We start from the raw sequence: 18,627 nt of genomic DNA, 5'->3' as shown, positions 1-18,627 counted from the left end.
TGGAAAAAATGGTGCTGGTGCTGAGTACCCATGAGTACCCCCAGAAAAGCACCGAATGTACTTATTAATTCTTATTATCGGCACCAATCAGGTTGAGGCTAGAAGTAAATTGAGGCAAGAGTGGAGGACTCCCTGCGTGATGGGCAGGAGTCAGATATAGTCGGGTCAATTCCAATGTCTAAGCCAATACCGCTTATATTCTGTAACCAATAAAGTTGTGGCCTAAATTTGCCCAATAACATTAACCTAATATCTGTCTGCTTGTGTCATCAACAAGGGGTTGGTTTCGGGGTCTCGACACACAATTATCGGCAACAAACAGGTTGAGGCTAGATCGAAACCTGGAAGTGAGTGTTCGGGTTTTTGAACATTCTTTTGGAAGCTGAATGTCTAAGCGGGCTTCTGATTGGCTGCAGGAGTTTCCTGCAGCCAATTGGAAGCCGCGCTTTGGTTTCTGAACGTTTTGGAAGTCGAACTTCCGGGATGCTACATATTTGCATCCTGAACTGCTCAGCCTGGATAGCTCAGCTGGTTAGAGCATGGTGATGATAACACCAAGGTTGCAGGTTTGATCCCCGTATGGGGCTGCTGCATATTCCTGCATTGCAGAGGGTTGGACTACATGATCCGCAGGGTCCCTTCCAACTCTATGATTCTATGCAGGTCCTGCATTCATCAGGGATGATCTACACGTTCTCCTCCCCACACCCACCTGATTCTATGAGGCTTTCTCAATAGTTTGCCCCCCCCCCCAACAAGCTGCAAGTTCCACACCCACTGTGTGTTGTTTATAGAGGCTACCTTGAAATCCCTTGCCAGGGTCTGAGGCCCAGAACTAACTTGAATCCCCCTGTGCTGCTTGCGCAGAAGTAATAACATGCAGGAGCTGCTGGAAATTTAAGACACGGCAGCCTGTGACATTCACCAGAACCCTACAAAGGCATCAGTTAAGCCTCACAACTTACACTGGCAGCAGCTGAGGTCATAACCCAAGGATGCGGTCTGCATAAAGGTGAGAATCAGATAAAGGAGGGCAGAGGCCATAAAGCAGTTGTAGCTTCCTGGCCAGTAGCAAAATGTTTAGGGCTGTTTTCACTTGGTTCCCGGCAGCAAAGGCTAAAGCTTGCAATGGGTGACCTGGCGGGTTGCAGGTACAGGGATCAGTTTATCTTCCACAACACATCTCTTTGGCAAAGGAGTTAAGAGTAAGGGAGAGGCACTTCATCTGCCAAGGGAGACTACATGCAGCAACAACAGAGCAAATCAAGTGGCATTTCCTGATCCCTGTAAAAGCTTGAGGGAGAGGCTTACTTCCTGCTCTTAGCAAGTAGGACACTGTAGCCAGCAAGAACATGGTCCAATGAATAGTCGCTTCTTGTACTCAGAGGTTGTGGGAAGGATTCCTGAATTGCAAGGAGTTGGACTAGATGACCCTTCAACCGGAAATTCAATGATTCTGTGAAACCACTGAACCCAGTAAGGGTCACACAGTCACAGGAAAAGTGGAGCCTGACCTCCCTCCCCCAGCCATGTAGGAAAGATGGGCAGGAACTAATGAGGGCCTAGTCGTACAAGACCACATCTTTTTCCACACCTGCTAAGCTCTTCCATCTCCTGCACAAGGACTGAACTTCAGCATACAACAGATTTAATGCAAATGCAAACTCAGTTCCCCCAAAAGTTGAATTGTTTTTCCAGACAGAGAGGGGCTGAAATAAGTCAATGCTCCTATGTTTTCTTCCATAGTGTTGAGTACTGGAAACTCTGTTTTAATAAAAATGAAAGCCGAGGCTCTCAAAGTTCTGTACCAAACTCTACAGAAGAAGTGTGAAGGACTGAGAGGCTTCTGAATTATTTGCCACCTCAGTGACAGTGAAACCGGACTCCCAGAATGCATTTCTCTTCCGCGTATGAAGCTGATGTCACAGATATTCTTCCTTTGTGAAGTCAGCTGAAGCTACCTAAGCGCTTTGTGTGTGTGTGCTATCATTACTGAAAACGTGGTCCTTTCTTGTCTGAAGTTAGACAATAAGAAAACGAGACCCAGCAGCAGCAGCAGCAGCAGCAGCAGCAGCAGCAGCAGTTCCTAAGATAATACAGTGGTACCTCGGGTTAAGTACGTAATTCGTTCCGGAGGTCCATTCTTAACCTGAAACGGTTCTTAACCTGAAGCACCACTTTAGCTAATGGGGCCTCCCGCTGCGCCGCTGGAGCACAATTTCTGTTCTCATCCTGAAGCAAAGTTCTTAACCTGGAAAGTTCTTAATTTCTGGATTAGCAGAGTCTGTAACCTGAAGCGTATGTAACCTGAAGCGTATGTAACCTGAGGTACCGCTGTACTGTTTGATGGGGCAGTACATTTACTTGAAGTTCTCAGGTGGGATTCACCTAGCCAGCCCTATCAGCAGAACCCGTCCTCAAGGACATCCATTTGCACAGTGATGATTTTGTGCTCCCATGGGCTTCCCATACCCCCACAATGGGCCACTGAGGGGTCAGGAGAACCCCCAAAACAGCACGTGGGGGGGGGGAGTGGGGAGACCTATTCAACTGGCAAATGGAAACGCTTGAGCAGATGAAACAATGCAAAGAGCACAAAGTTGAATTCTACCCATTGTTTCCTGTACGTTTCCGAGCACAATTCAAAGTGTTGGTGCTGACCTTTAAAGCCCTAAACGGCCTCGGCCCAGTATACCTGAAGGAGCGTCTCCACTCCCATCGCATCATTCTGCCCGGACACTGAGGTCCAGCGCCGAGGGCCTTCTGGGGGTTCCCTCACTGCGAGAAGCAAAGCTACAGGGAACCGGCAGAGGGCCTTCTCGGTAGTGGGGCCCACCCTGTGGAACGCCCTCCCATCTGATGTCAAAGAGATAAACAACTACCTGACATTTAGAAGACATCTGAAGGCAGCCCTGTTCAGGGAAGTTTTTAATGTGTGACATTTTAATGTATTTTTAATCTTTGTTGGAAGCCGCCCAGAGTGGCTGGGGAAGCCCAGCCAGATGGGCGGGGTACAAATAATAAATTATTATTATTATTATTTCCATGTTGAGTGCCTGCATGCATTCCTCCCACACCACAAGGCTTATGTTATCATCTGTCTTGTATTATCTGCCATTAGTTTTCATTTGATTATGTGGCTACGCCGTGCCCTCTCTACATTATGCAATAGGATCTTCATGTCACAAAGATGGTCCATTTCTTTGGTGCCCCTCCCCATATTCAAACCTGCAGCTCAAATTCACAGACGGCTAAGGGCAGCAGACAGCTTTCATCCCTCTGGCGCTGTAAAATAAACACACACTAATTCATTTACTCCATCCTGTGTGTTATCTTTGGAGATTGGGTGAGATACTGGTGTTGTGTTGTTGTTTTTAATTAAAAAAAATCAGTATATTATTAACATTGTAAGAAAGGATTTATCAGACGATCTGCCTTTAAGACCTAAATTCCGCTGCAATTTAAGCCAGCTATTTTGGAAAGGTTATTGCAATGCAAATGGTTTTTTTGTAGGCTGGCAATGGCGCATGAACTTCTATCTGCCACAAGATGGCATTCCTAAGCCGATTGTTTCAAACAGTAGACTTAAGATAGGTAGCCGTGTTGGTCTGCCATGGTCAAAACAAAATAAAAAAATTCCTTCCAGTAGCACCTTAAAGACCAACTGAGTTAGTTCTAGGTATGAGCTTTCGTGTGCATGCACACTTCTTCAGATACCTCTTCAGGTATCTGAAGAAGTGTGCATGCACACGAAAGCTCATACCTAGAACTAACTCAGTTGGTCTTTAAGGTGCTACTGGAAGTAGACTTAAGAGTCAGAGGGAGAAAATCCTGTTCTCATGTATGGTGGACTGGAATTATACCTGCTTAAAATATTTCTTCTGCATAGCTATTAAAGGCGCAGAAACTCTGTCACCTGGACACTCGGTTTTGCAAAGCTGGATTATAAAAAGGAGGCTATAGTAGAGTACTTTTGGGATCTTAGACATTCAAACGTTATGGGAATCCTCTACCCTCAAAATGTCTGTAAGGAACTGATTCTCTGCTTTTTTGTGACTTGCTGGACAAGAACAAGGTTTAGCTAGTCTCGTTTTCTTACTGGGGAAGGGAAACTGAAGTCAGCCAAGAAAGCACCACGTTTTCAGTTACAATAGCTGACACACCAGGGGCATGAGATAGGTTTTAGGTTATGCTATGCTTCTAATAGGTTGTGTTATATTCTGGATTATGTATGTTTTAATAGATTATGTCTGAATAGGATGAGAGTGTTGGAGATACGTGCAAATGTGTATGGAAATCCGGTCTTGGGTGTTTGATTTTCGTTGTTGTGTATACTGTGTATATACGGACAATGACAATAAATTTATCTAATCTAATCTAATCTAATCTAATCTAATCTAATCTAATCTAATCTAATAGATAGCTTCAGCTGACTTCACAAGGCAGAATGGTTCAGCTTGTCTATGACTTCAGCTTCATATGCAGAAGAGCAATGCCTTCTGGGAACTCAGCTTCACCAGGAATGGCTGATGGCCGTGTAGTCTGAGCTGGAACAACCAGCTCAGAACATAATGGCAAGAGCTCTGAATCAACTGATCTGGAGGCAAAAATATGCAGTTTTAATAGCACCTCCTTCTGAGCAAAGGTCTTTAGACTTGGAGCTTTTCACTGATTTTATCAGTGCACAGTGGATCCTTTTGGACCAAAATAATTTAAGAAACAGCACTGTAATACCTTTCTCTCCTTTGGTGCATGTTTTCCCATCATCTTCACGTATGTACCCCTCATTACATTCACACCGATAGCTGCCAAGGGTATTGACACAGATGTGGGGGCAGAGAGGCTCGCTGCTTGTGGCACACTCATCGATATCTGAAAGGGGATGGATGCCGCAGTGGGTTAAAAAAAAGGGAGGGAAATAAGAAATAAAGTTTTCCTAAAACTGTTGCATTAAATGCACTTGATTAGTGAGGGACTACTGCTCAGTGGAACTATATGTTGCATGCAACAGATTCCAAACTCTCAACCCCCATCATCTGCAGTTCAAAGGTTCAGACAGCAGGTGATGAGAAATACCTCTAAGTTGCTGGAGAGATAGTGGCAGCCAGGTTATTAAGAACCTGTGGCCCTCTAGATCAGGGATGGAGAACATATGGTCCTCCGGATCAATGTTGGACTCTGAACTTCCATCATCCCTCACTGTTGGCCATGTTGGTGGAGGCAGCCTCTGAATTAATCTGAATTAACTACGTAAAGGTTTGGAAAGAAATCCAAAAAGATCTGCAAATTTGGAGTAGAATGCAATTGTCATTGCTGGGTAAAATTTCAGTCATAAAAATGAATATACTCCCAAAGATGCTATACTTATTTCAGACTGTACCTATAGTTAATGACATCTGAAATTTTAAGGAATGGCAAAAAGATCTATCTAAGTTTATTTAGCATGGGAGAAGACCAAGGATAAAACATAAATCGTGATTGACACTAAAGAGAGAGGTGGTTTTGCCCAGCCTGACGTAGAATTATATTTTGACGCATCATGTTTATGTTGGTTGAAAGAATGGATTTTACTAAAGAACAGATATCTATTGGACTTGGAAGGGCATGACCTAAAATTTGGGTGGCGTGCATCCCTGTTGTACGGGAAGGCAAGATATATGAGAGTTTCTCAAACTACTTGATTAGGAAAAATCCGTATAGGATATGGGGGAAATACAAAAATTTAGTAGAAAGGAAAACACCAAAGTGGCTGTCACCAACAGAAGCCCTTGCAAGGAAAAAATAATAATATACAGAAAAATTGGAGTACATATAGAGACTTGCTAACTGTCACTAGGGAGGAATATAAATTTAAAGAGTATAGAGATCAAGTGACAGATCTTTACCATCACTTGAACGCAACATTTAAGTTAGTTTAAAAAGTATGGATTTGCGGAATAAAATTCATATTTTGAAAAGGAGTTATTGGGATCCAGGGTTAAAATAGATTAGCAAAAATGCCAAAATCAACAAAGGGCAATTGTTGAAAATGCAAGGTAGCAGAGGGAACTTTTCATCACATGTGGTGGTTGTGCAGCATAATTTAGAACTATTGGGAAATGATCTATAACAAACTTTTAAAAATGTTGTAAAAATCCTTTCCTAAAAATCCAGAAGATTTTTGTGGGGTTAATAACAACAGAAGTTATCAAAAGAAGATAATTTTGTTCCTATATGCGACAACTGCTGCATGTGTGTTATTAGCGCAAAAATGGAAACAGATAAGGTATCAATAAAAGAAGAATGGTGTATTAAACTGTTAGCATATGAAGAGCTAGCAGGAATGACTACTAGAATAAGGAATCAAAATGATAAAAGATATAGGACAGGATATTCTTTATTGAATATATGAAAAAGTATGATAAGCAGACAATCAACCTAGCAGGATGGTAAGATTCTCAGCAGTGTAAGAAATAACTAGAGTTTATATAAGGAGTTGCGATAGCATGAACCAAGAAAATGCGAGGAAAAGAAGGGATAAAAGGAACCATGGAAGGAGAGGATGGGAAGTCAGTTAAGGAACGTTTTCTGGTAGTTGTTTTTGTTATTTCAAAATTGTTACTTTTTATTATTCCGGATGTTATTTCCTTTTCACATTATTTTTGTTTACATTTTGAAATGTATCAGTAATGCAAATGAAAAATGCATCAAAAAACAATAATAATCTGAATTAACCAAATTTTGGAAGCGCATACAAATCCGTATCTTTGAATTTATGGCAAGTAACCTTGCATTAATTTCAGGTGCAATCTTTTCCACCCACCTAAGCAATAGGGTTTCTCTCTGTTCTTGTGCCTTTCACGGTCATAGCGATAACCAGGGTAGCATGTGCATAAGACTCGTCCAAAGTTGTCTGTGCACTGTTGTTCACAAGGAGCTTCTGCGCAGACATCATAATCTAACGAGAGAGAAATGTGCTTGTTATTAGCAGCTGTACAACACTGCAAAAGTAATTTGGGAAATTAGTGTTTGTCCTTCAGTTACCAATGTAGTTATATTCCTGTTACTAATCAAGAAAACATAGACCTCAAATTTTTATTTACACTGGATTGCTATGTGTGACAAAACAACAGGCAAAGAAACAGATACCCCTGGAAGAAAAAGAAGATGAATGTAATTACATAATGTTGTTGTTTTTCTTCCATCAACTTCAAGGATATTTTTTTTGGGGGGGGGGGAACTCTCAAGAAAATTATCTGCGAATAGAAGTTGGTTAAAAGAAATATACTAAGCTAAGAACCGTAGATGGTTGTAACTGTTGGGCTGTGGAGAAGCTGCACGCAGTTTAGTGAATGCACTGTACACCTCCACAATGCTATTTCCAGAACCAAATTTAGTGGTTTACAGGATACAAGGACAATCACCTCCTGGCAAATAGAAGGGGAAGAAATGGAGGCAGTGAGAGATTTTACTTTCTTGGGACCATGATCACTGCAGATGGTGACAGCAGCCACGAAATTAAAAGACACCTGCTTCTTGGGAGAAAAGCAATGACAAACCTAGACAGCATCTTAAAAAGCAGAGACATCACCTTGCCAACAAAGGTCCATATAGTTAAAGCTATGGTTTCCCCAGTAGTGATGTATGGAAGTGAGAGCTGGACCATAAAGAAGGCTGATTGCCGAAGAATTGATGCTTTTGAATTATGGTGCTGGAGGAGACTTTTGAGAGTCCCATGGACTGCAAGAAGATCAAACATCCATTCTTAAGGAAATCAGCCCTGAGTGCTCACTGGAAGGACAGATCCTGAAGCTGAGGCTCCAATACTTTGGCCACCTCATGAGAAGAGAAGACTCCCTGGAAAAGACCGATGTTGGGAAAGATTGAGGGCACAAGGAGAAGGGAATGACAGAGGACGAGATGGTTGGACAGTGTTCTCGAAGCTACCAACATGAACAAGCTGTGGGAGGCAGTGGAAGACAGGAGTGCCTGGCGTGCTCTGGTCCATGGGGTCACGAAGAGTCGGACATGACTAAACAACAACAAAGATGCAACTGGAGATAGGTAGGATCAGCTGAAAGAGGGGAGACACACTGTTGGAACAAAGGAAGGTACTTTATAGCCTGCCAAACTAATGGTCCATCTGGCTCAATATTTTGTACATTGACTGGCAACAGCTCTTTGGGGTTTTGAGAGTAGATTTCAGGAGGCAGTGGCTCTCCAGGGTTCCATTGCCAGAGGCAGTCACAGATGAGCTGTTGCATTCAGGTCCTGCTTCCGGTTGGCCACTGTACGAACAGGATGCTGGACTTGATGGGCCACCCCTTAACCATGCAGGGTTCCTGACTGAGGGCAGGATTCCAAAGCCATGGAAATTTGCTCTTCAGACCCACATGAAGGTCATGGGTGGAACTGATATGGGGGTGGTGCAGATACCAGTGAGGGGGTAGCCAGGTGGAGTGCATTCCCACTTGCCCCTTTAGGCATTCAGGAAGACCACCTGAAGATGGTTAATGTTCTGCAAGTTTCCCTGCCTCAGCTCCAATTCACTGGCTGTTGCTAGTGGTGACAAGGAATCATAGGGCACAATCATGCTATGGTTTGTGTGATACTACAGGGCAGCTAGGAGGAGATATGGGGTTTCTGTCCTGCTTTCTATGGCCTCCACCGTATATATTCAGCCATGGGGGGGGTGTTTCTCCAAGGGAAGAGGGTCTTTGCATCCTCCTTTCATTGGGCTAGACTGGAAAAGTAATACACCAGCTTGCAGGCATTGGCAGCTGCATCCACACATGACTGGCATTTCAAGTGTGACATTTCTCTCTCGCATGGAACTAATCTCCATTTAAGTGGGAGAGAACATGTAAACCATCACTCTGTGAACTACAGCACCAAATGTTTATTTTGCTTCATGCATTCAGAATCGACTTTGAGTCTTACAGTTCCAAGCTTACTGCAATTGTGCTGACTGTGTATGATGCAACGGAGCTCCATCGCAGCTCAGGCTTATCATTGCTAAATTGTTTAAGCACAACAACTTCTATCCCACCTATTTTCCAGAAGAAACTCAAGGTGATTTTTTAAAAGAAAAAAAGGCAACAGTTATAAAATACAGAACAATTCGAAGTTTACATCGTAAATCAAAATATTAGCATAAAACCCAAGGCCACAGTAACAACGGCAAAACAGCTATCAGAATTAAAACTTCAGAATGTTAGAACAAAAGGAAATATTAAGCCTAAGGCCCCTTTAAGCAATGAACAGCCACGTCTCCACTAGCTGTCAAAAGCAGTGATGGGGTCTGATGCTGCATGTTTGCTAAAGTGTTGCATGCAGCAGGTGCCACTGTAGAAAAGGCCCTGTCCCTGGACACCACCAAGTGTGCCTTGTGGTGTTACGGAATCGGAAGAAGGAGTTTGGAGACAATCAGAGCATGCATACAGAAGAAGGTGGTCCTTGAGATAAACAGGTCCCAAGCCATTAAGGTTTCTAAAGGTTAACACCAGCACCATGAATTGAAGCTGGACACAATGTGCAGCCACGATGGAGTCAAAATGCCTCTCAGTTGTCAGAATGCTCCTATTCCATTTGGAGCTCCATTTTGCAGAACAAACGATTCCAAGTGTTTTCTCAGCATTGAGCCAAGATAGGTGAGTCACCGGTCGAGTTTGCTCACCTGCTAAAATTTTTATTCATAGTTTGGTTTTGCCCCAATGCATTATCAGCTCTGTGTCTGGCTGCCAAGATTTCCGGGACTCTGAGCTGCTGAAGCAGCACATCTGCCAATAATAAATCAACCTGATAAAACCAAGGTGAATCCCTTTTGTTGACTGCAAGAGGCAAAAGAGTGCGTTGAGTTGAGCACATGCATCTGTCTTGGCAACATAATGTTCACAATGGTACAAGATCAGTCCTTGATTGCCAAAGCAGAGAGCATACAGCCCATAAAACACTACTGTTCCAAATAACACACAGTAAGTGTAAAACTTTAATAAATGATAAACTGCCGGCTGAGCTCATCTATGCAGTATTTTAAAAGGTGGTGCAAAATTAACACTCCTGTTCCTTTTAAAACCACATCCTTGATTGTTTTAAAGCCCTGCCTTCTAAGGGCCTCCAAGGGGTGGGCCCAGGGGAGAGGTGAAGCACAGAGCCAGAGAAGAAGAGAGGATGGCATTTGGGTGGCACATTATGTCTGCTGGAGGGGCTTATGTCTGCTAGAGCCAATTGTTGTGATGTGCAAAAATATTAGGGTAAAACCCAGATGCAAATCCATGCTTAGCCATCTTGGGCTAGTTACTAAATTCTCCCAGGGATGTTGTGAGAATAAAACAGGGAGGTGAGATCCTTGAAGAGGATGGGCAGGGTAATATACAATAAATAATAGAAAACAGGGAGGGTGTTTTAAAAAGCCAAGTTCTTTTCCGTCAAAGCAGTGCAGCTGCAAGGTACTGAACAACGTAAGAAGAAGGAGGAAGAGGAGGAGGAGGAGGAGGAGGAGGAGGAGGAGTAGTTTGGATTTGATATCTATCCTCAGAAGAGATGGTTGAAGTAAGAAACTGAAATGGTAAATTTGGGTTGGTTTATTCACATGACTTTGAAGGCCTATAATGTGGAGACTGTTATGAAGCAAAAGGAGACATCGTCAAGCTCAGATACGTCTAGTGAATGTCTAAAATTATGGCGTTATAATGGTGACTGGGGACACGACAGCAGCTACTGGATGATTTTCTACAGCAGAGGTAGTCAATGTGGTTGCCTTTGGATATTGTTGAACCCCAGCTCCCATCAGCCCCAGTCAACATGGTCAGTGGTGAGGGATGATGGGAGCTGTAGTCCCATCAAAGCCTGGAGGACACCTCATTGGTTATCCCTGGTCTATACTCACTAACCACCCAACCCAATGTATTTATACTTGGTAATCGTACTGAGTTTAGTGAGACTTACTCCCAGGTAAGCATGTAGAGAAACCAATATTTTAGCCCATATTTATTAAAGTACAGGAAGACAGAACCACTGTAGTGATAAGTGTTGGAAAGAATAATTTAAGAACGTACCTTCAGGAATGCATTGTCCAAGAACAAACTTATAACCCTTACAGCACTTTTTCCTAAAAAGACAAAAACGGAAAAGTATCTATTAGACAGAATTAGTAAATTAAGATCCCAGTCCTATCCATGTTTATTTGAACATAAGTTCTACTGAATTCAATGGCCTTTCCCCCAAGCAAGTATGCATAGCTTATGACATTACCTGTTTTACTTTCAGAAAGGCCAGTAATACAAGCAACAGCTTCAGCTTCAGCTACTTCATTATTGTAATGTTGTGATTTGTGTTGTGTTGTGTTGTCTTGTATACAGTACAATACAGTACAGTACAGTATTGAATTGTATTAAAACATTTATTCCCATTCCTCTGCTTCAAGGCCTGAGGCAGGTTACAACAATATTATGTAAACTGTTTAGGGGTTTGGGTGATTAAATCATATATTTGTTGTTATTGTTTAGTCATTTAGTCATGTCCAACTCTTTGTGACCCCATGGACCAGAGCACGCCAGGCACTCCTGTCTTCCACTGCCTCCCGCAGTTTGGCCAAACACATGTTAGTAGCTTCGAGAACACTGTCCAACCATCTCGTCCTCTGTCGTCCCCTTCTCCTTGTGCCCTCAATCTTTCCTAACATCAGAGTCTTTTCCGGGGATAAATCCTGTTAATCCCCCCCCCCCAACAAAAAAAGCATAACCCTCAGAACAAAATACAAATGGGAGACATGAATGGAAATGCAGGTCTGAAACTACCACAGTAAAGTGAGAAAATGAGATGGTAGAATTCTGAAGCCATAAAATAGACTGTACTAGATTGACCGCAGGAGCTCTCTGGAAGGGACAGGGCACTCCCATTCAAAACAACAACAACAACCATAAGTGTGCCATAGGGAGAAATTATAGACCAGCCTGCTCACTGTTTATGCTACGTTTTCGCTAGTGCCAAATGTATTGCTCTGTTTTCCTTTGGACCCCACCAGCGATGCTGAGAGGGGGGCATTGTTGTCTGGGTGGCCCAGGACCTCCATACACACTGCCCAGGCTTGCGCCCTGGGGAGGTCACTTTGGTGCTGCTAATGTGGCAGTTGGACCTCACCCCCAGAGGCACGCTCCATTGTTTCGTGAGACAGACAGATGCCAACAAAAAATGTTTTGCAACTAAGATCTTTCTCCAGCTACTATTTGTACAGTCGGTGCTGGCTCCAGTTGTGAAGGTGCCATGGGCCAGGTGTCCTCTGCTCATGAAACCCTCTTGTCTGTCAATGGTCCTGGCAGGCTTACCATATGGTGGGCAGCAGCAGTACTAGACGGCTGAGTTCTGCCACTATTTTAATTTCCCACAATGCCCCAGCTTGTTCACTCCTTTGTGGAAGTGGGAAACTAAAATGGCGGCCTCCAGAGGTACACCCTATGGCCCAGCTCTGCTTAGAGTGGCATGTCAGAAATGAACAGGGAGCCCAAGGCAGCTGTCAGTTGTGAGTCCCAAGGCCATGGTATCTGCCGAAGCATGATGGCTGCTGAAGCCAACCTTGTGTACATGCATCTTTAGAAACAAGATGCCCTAAACCTGTGATCCACATGAACTTCTAACTTGATAAAGGGTGTCTGAAAGCAGACTGGTGGGAAAACAAAAGTTCAGCTACTGAGACTTGCGAAGGTTAATGTTGTCGTAACGATGTTCATGATTTAAAGAGAGCAGAAAACAAGAGTTGACATTAATAACATATTTCAGTCTGCAGAGGGGTAGCATAACATGTGGTCCTGCTTATCTGGAAAGAGGTTCCTTTAGGTATGAGCAAGATTCAGAATTATCCTATGCTGCTTTGGTAGGGGAAGGGCTAAAGGTCAGCAGTAGGGCACATGATTAACCAGTCAGTTCCCCATTCCATTTCCAACAGATATTCATCGTTCTGCATGTTCAGTCCTCTAATGGCTGGTTTTTTTGGGGGGGGGAGCAGACACCCTGGTGCCTAATCCCAGCAGTATTAAAATCTTGAATTTCCCCATTGATTTCCATGGGAAGCCCTCACTTCTAGCTCTTAAGGACATTTTAAAAGAAACATCACAGCATGAACCATGAAATGACCAATCCATACAATGAGATGGTTCTGTCTACCTGTTTTATACCCACACCTCTCTCTGTCCCTCTTCCTTTTCTGTTGACTCCTATTTCCCTTCCCTCCCAGTTTTCTGTTTCCCACCTCTCAACACATGGAACACACTCACTTCTCATTAGAGTCTTTCTGTGGCCAACCCCCTCCCCATTTTTTGTTTTGTATTTCTGAAAAATCTGAAGTTGCCCCATGTCTGCTGATACCTCCCATATATTTGCAATTATTGACATTTTGGCTGCATGAGCAACAAATGGGGGCAGAACTGACTATCCCAACAGATGCTTATGATTTTTTAAAATATATGTGTGTGTGTGTGTGTGTGTGTGTGTGTTCATTTATGAGAATGAGGGGGAAATAATAGGATGTACAAATCAATCAAAGGAAAAAAACATAATTGAAAATGGGACTGTGTGAAGCACAGAGATTTGAAGAAGGCAAAGTTAGAGCTTTCTCTGTGGGTGGTTCCTTCAGTTTACAGGAGCTTTAAATAATAGGCAGAACAATCCTATGCAGGTCTGCTCAGAAGTAAGGCCCATTGAGTTCAATGGAGCATAAGTAAAGGTAAAGGTACCCCTGACGATCAGGTCCAGTCGTGGCCGACTCTAGGGTTGCACGCTCATCTCGCTCAAGAGGCCGGGAGCCGGCGCTTGTCCACAGACAGCTTCCGGGTCACGTGGCCAGCATGACTAAGCCGCTTCTGGCGAACCAGTGCAGCACACGGACACACCGTTTACCTTCCCGCTGGAGAGCGGTCCCTATTTATCTACTTGCACTTTGGGGTGCTTTCGAACTGCTAGGTTGGCAGGAGCTGGGACCAAGCAACGGGAGCTCACCCCGTCACGGGGATTCGAACTGCCGACCTTTCGATCAGCAAGTCCTAGGCTCTGTAATTTAACCCACAGCGCCACCCGCGTCCCATCAATGGAGCATAATCCCAGATAAATTGATAAACCTTAGGATGCAATGCTAGCCACACCTACTTTGGATTAAGACCCATCAAGATCACTTTTGTGTGAACATGCACAGTATTTCACTGTTAATGCTTGATATTTCATAGCTCACTAACAGTTCTCTCATGGTGGCCCTTTAATGGATGCCTTAGTGGGTATAAATCTTGCTTTCCTATGCAAGAGGAGACTCTAAACGCAGTGGAAACCTTCATCTTGTATATGTAAACCAAAAGTAACCTTTTCAGTCCAGCTTCTTCTTAAATTACACTTTAAGCGAATGACCTAGCTTTCCCCCCCTTTCAAAGTGTGGTTTCCAGAACATCTTGCAGATGTGGTTAGAGAAATCAGATGTCAAACTAAGGACTGCGAGTTTACCTTCTGCCCCTTAAACCGCAAGTCTTAAGACAGAGAGCTATAAAATTATGCATGGTGTTGAGAAAGTGGATAGAATGTCCCCCCCGCCCCAAACTCATAATACTAGAACTTGGAGCCATCTAGCAAAACTTATTGGCAGACGATTCAGGACAAGCCAAAAGAGAATCATTCTTCAGACTACAACACAGCTAATTTATGGGATTCTTCAGCGAAGTGATGTGATGGCCACTAGCTTATAAAAAATTAAAACGGGATCAGAAAAATTCATAGAAGACAGACCTAAGACAGATAGTTCCAGTTACAGATAGGTAGCCGTGTTGGTCTGCCATGGTCAAAACAAAATAAAAAAATTCCTTCCAGTAGCACCTTAAAGACCAACTGAGTTAGTTCTAGGTATGAGCTTTCGTTATCTGAAGAAGTGTGCATGCACACGAAAGCTCATACCTAGAACTAACTCAGTTGGTCTTTAAGGTGCTACTGGAAGGATTTTTTTTATTTTGTTTTGACTAAGACAGATAGGTCTCTTAATAAACATCCAAATACTCCAGGGCTGAGGAGGAATATAGTGAGATGGCTATTGCCTTTATGTCCTGCTTGTGGTCTTCCCAGAGGGTCTGGCTGGCCACCCTCAATGCTGGGCTTGAAGAACCATTGGTCTGATCCAGCAGGGTGCATGACTCCCAACCTGAGTAGCAGCTTTGACTCTGACCTAGGCCATGGTGGATGTACATTCTGGGGGCCCTGAAGCTGGAACTGTTATGGGGACCCCTTCAGAACCAGCAACAAGGTCTTGGAAACCGCTGTTATCTTCTTCAATGGAGTTGTTCCATGACAGATCATCACACTTTTACAACATCTGTGCTACTGACTTTGGGACTGTTGAAATATACAGAACAAAAAAGTAATCAATCTGAGCTGTGCAACTCAAATTTGGTCTACTAGACCCATTTTTTAAAAAAGCAACATGTCAGTCAGTCAGTTTGGTTTATTGTGGTTTATTTAGCAAGCAGCCATTGCACACATGAAATAATAATAACAACAGGAACACTGCTACCAATAACGGTTAACATTTCTAATCCCCAACCCCTAGTGGACAAATCATTTCCTGTTTCCCCCTCAAGTTTTGTTACACGAATCTGTAAAACCTTCACAAGAAATTTAGATGTTCGAAAGGATATAGATCTCTCAACATCGGTCAGCAAAAACCAGGTCTTTGCAAGAGACAACCTTCCTTTCTGTGATCTTAGCAATGGATGGATTTAAAGTCACTTCTGGGGCCCCTTCCTAGATTAGGGGCCCTGACGTTTAAGCTCCATTAGTTTCATAGTAGACCTAGATGAAAAAGGGCTAAGCAGAGCAGAATAATCAGCAGGGAAAGAGGTGGACTAAGCAATGGTCCCTGGTGCTAAGCCGGAGGCAAAACATACCCAGCCTTTGATTCAGGTAGGTAGCCGTGTTGGTCTGATGCAGTACAAATATATTAAAAAATTGTCCAGTAGCACCATAGAGACCAACTAAGTTTGTTCTTGGTATAAGCTTTCGTGTGCATGCACACTTCTTCAGATACATGCACACGAATGCTTATACCAAGAACAAACTTACTGGTCTCTAAGGTGCTACTGGACAATTTTATATATATATATATATATCCAGCCCTGCACAGGAATCCCCAGAGGCAACCACCACCGAGCACCTAAAGAGGCAACTGCTTCTTCATCTGGAGACCCCATGCTCCCCATTGCTGGATGACTGGTCCAGGCAATGAGCCAGGAAAGAGCGAAATGAGAGGAAATAGAGCACTAGGCTCCAAAACATAAGACTGGCCCTTGAAGCTCTCAAACGGAGATGAAAAGACCTGATTTCAGCTTGGTTGAAGCACCAAGATGCTCCAACATGGCTTTTTAGAAATGTAAGTTTCCCTACTGAGCATTAAGGGTGTGTTCATATAACCATTTTGGGTTGATTAGCAAAGAAGAAGAAGAAGAAGAAGAAGAAGAAGAAGAAGAAGAAGAAGAAGAGGAGGAGTTTGGATTTGATATCCCACCTTTCACTCCCTTTAAGGAGTCTCAAAGCGGCTAACATTCTCCTTTCCCTTCCTCCCCCACAACAAACACTCTGTGAGGTGAGTGGGGCTGAGAGACTTCAAAGAAGTGTGACTGGCCCAAGGTCACCCAGCAGCTGCAGGTGGAGGAGCGGAGACACGAACCCGGTTCCCTAGATTACGTGACTACCGCTCTTAACCACTACACCACACTGGCTCTCAAAGGGAAGATTAGCAGATTAACTTCCCATAAATGCCATCCATTCCAGAAGGGGACACACACACACACACACACACACACACTTTTTTTGCTTGGTTTTAATGATGAGCCTTACAGGTACAGTACTTTCCGTAAAGAAGCTTTTGCTTTTCTCAGAATGCCCCTCTTCTGCTGTCTCTTCCACATTAACAGCAAGCCGAAGCCAACATAAATAGCACATGAGGCTTTAAGGCAATTTCCCACTAACTTCGTAAACCAACAATTCAGAGTTTCAGGCTTCCTCTAAAAGTCAGTGACGCAGGTGAACCTGCAAAGTGTCCAAAGGGCTACAAGCCTTGGCTGTAAGAACTGACCCTTTCAAATTAGCAGCAGACTATCAAAACTATGTAAAAAGCAAAACTCTGGCCTACACGGTTTCAAAGATTAAGCTGAGCACAAATTCTTCTTAATGAATTTAGGATGTCTGGTGCTGTGGGGGATTGGAGGAAGTTTTTCCTTGTTTTGCAAACACTGGTCTTCATTAAACCTTCTTGTAAAATGCTGCTGTGAAGTTTTATCTTCAAGAAAAACAAAGGAAGGCGGAAGACCTTTCAAGGGTGCACCAAGAAGACTGTTTGCTTCCTCCATCCTGCCTACGGTAACATGTAGCAGAATATCTCTGAGGCGTTTTTCATTAGATTAGTATTTCACAAGCTAAACTAGGCTACTGCTATATGTGAACATCAGAAAGGTTCAGACAATCAGAAATATATATATATTTCCCAGGATGTTGTTTGGGACTTGTGGAAGTCAGTTGTTAGTTCACCCATGTGATGTCTCAGCAGAATATGTGGAGCCTCAGCAGACAAAACTGAGTTTAGCTGCGGGTGGCACTGTGGTCTAAACCACTGAGCCTCTTAGAATCATAGAATCATAGAGTTGGAAGAGACCACAAGGGCCATCGAGTCCAACCCCCTGCCAAGCAGGAAACACCATCAGAGCACTCCTGACATATGGTTGTCAAACCTCTGCTTAAAGACCTCCAAAGAAGGAGACTCCACCACACTCCTTGGCAGCAAATTCCACTGTCGAACAGCTCTTACTGTCAGGAAGTTCTTCCTAATGTTTAGGTGGAATCTTCTTTCTTGTAGTTTGGATCCATTGCTCCGTGTCCGCTTCTCTGGAGCAGCAGAAAACAACTTTTCTCCCTCCTCTATGTGACATCCTTTTATATATTTGAACATGGCTATCATATCACCTCTTAACCTCCTCTTCTCCAGGCTAAACATGCCCAGCTCCCTTAGCCGTTCCTCATAAGGCATCGTTTCCAGGCCTTTGACCATTTTGGTTGCCCTCCTCTGGACACGTTCCAGTTTGTCAGTGTCCTTCTTGAACTGTGGTGCCCAGAACTGGACACAGTACTCCAGGTGAGGTCTGACCAGAGCAGAATACAGTGGCACTATTACTTCCCTTGATCTAGATGCTATACTCCTATTGATGCAGCCCAGAATTGCATTGGCTTTTTAAGCTGCCGCATCACACTCTTGGGCTTGCCGATCAGAAGGTCGGCGGTTCAAATCCCCATGACGGGGTTAGCTCCTGTTGCTCTGACCCAGCTTCTAACAAGCTAGCAGTTTGAAAGCACACCAGTGCAAGTAGATAAATAGGTACCGCTCCAGCGGGAAGGTAAATGACGTTTCCGTGTACTCTGATTTCCATCATGGTGTTCCACTGCGCCACAAGCAGTTTAGTCATGCTAACCACTTGACCTGGAAAGCTGTCTGTGGACAAACGCTGGTCCCCTCGGCCTCATAGCAAGATGAGCGCTGCAAGTCCATAGTCGCCTTTGACTGGATGGACTTAACCGTCCAGGGGTCCTTTACATTTACCTTAGCTACACCACAGACACGATTTACACCATGGA

At 43.7% G+C, this 18,627-nt stretch overlaps 1 protein-coding gene across 2 annotated transcripts in view; it reads right to left on the bottom strand.

The window, feature by feature from the left end:
- CCBE1 (collagen and calcium binding EGF domains 1) overlaps positions 1–18,627 on the bottom strand; it is a gene marked incomplete at its 5' end in the record, with an annotated part of 143,063 nt that overhangs the window by 12,598 nt on the left and 111,838 nt on the right. For both annotated transcript variants that reach the window (XM_081881587.1, XM_081881588.1), the window contains 3 exons: positions 4,735–4,872; positions 6,803–6,937; positions 11,037–11,089. In XM_081881587.1, the coding sequence (XP_081737713.1) occupies positions 4,735–4,872; positions 6,803–6,937; positions 11,037–11,089 (326 nt within the window). The remainder of the gene's footprint in view (positions 1–4,734; positions 4,873–6,802; positions 6,938–11,036; positions 11,090–18,627) is intronic.

Source organism: Podarcis erhardii (assembly GCF_964252035.2).
Source record: "Podarcis erhardii genome assembly, chromosome: 11".
Taxonomy (NCBI): Eukaryota; Metazoa; Chordata; class Lepidosauria; order Squamata; family Lacertidae; genus Podarcis; species Podarcis erhardii.
This window is presented reverse-complemented; position numbering and strand designations above follow the sequence as displayed.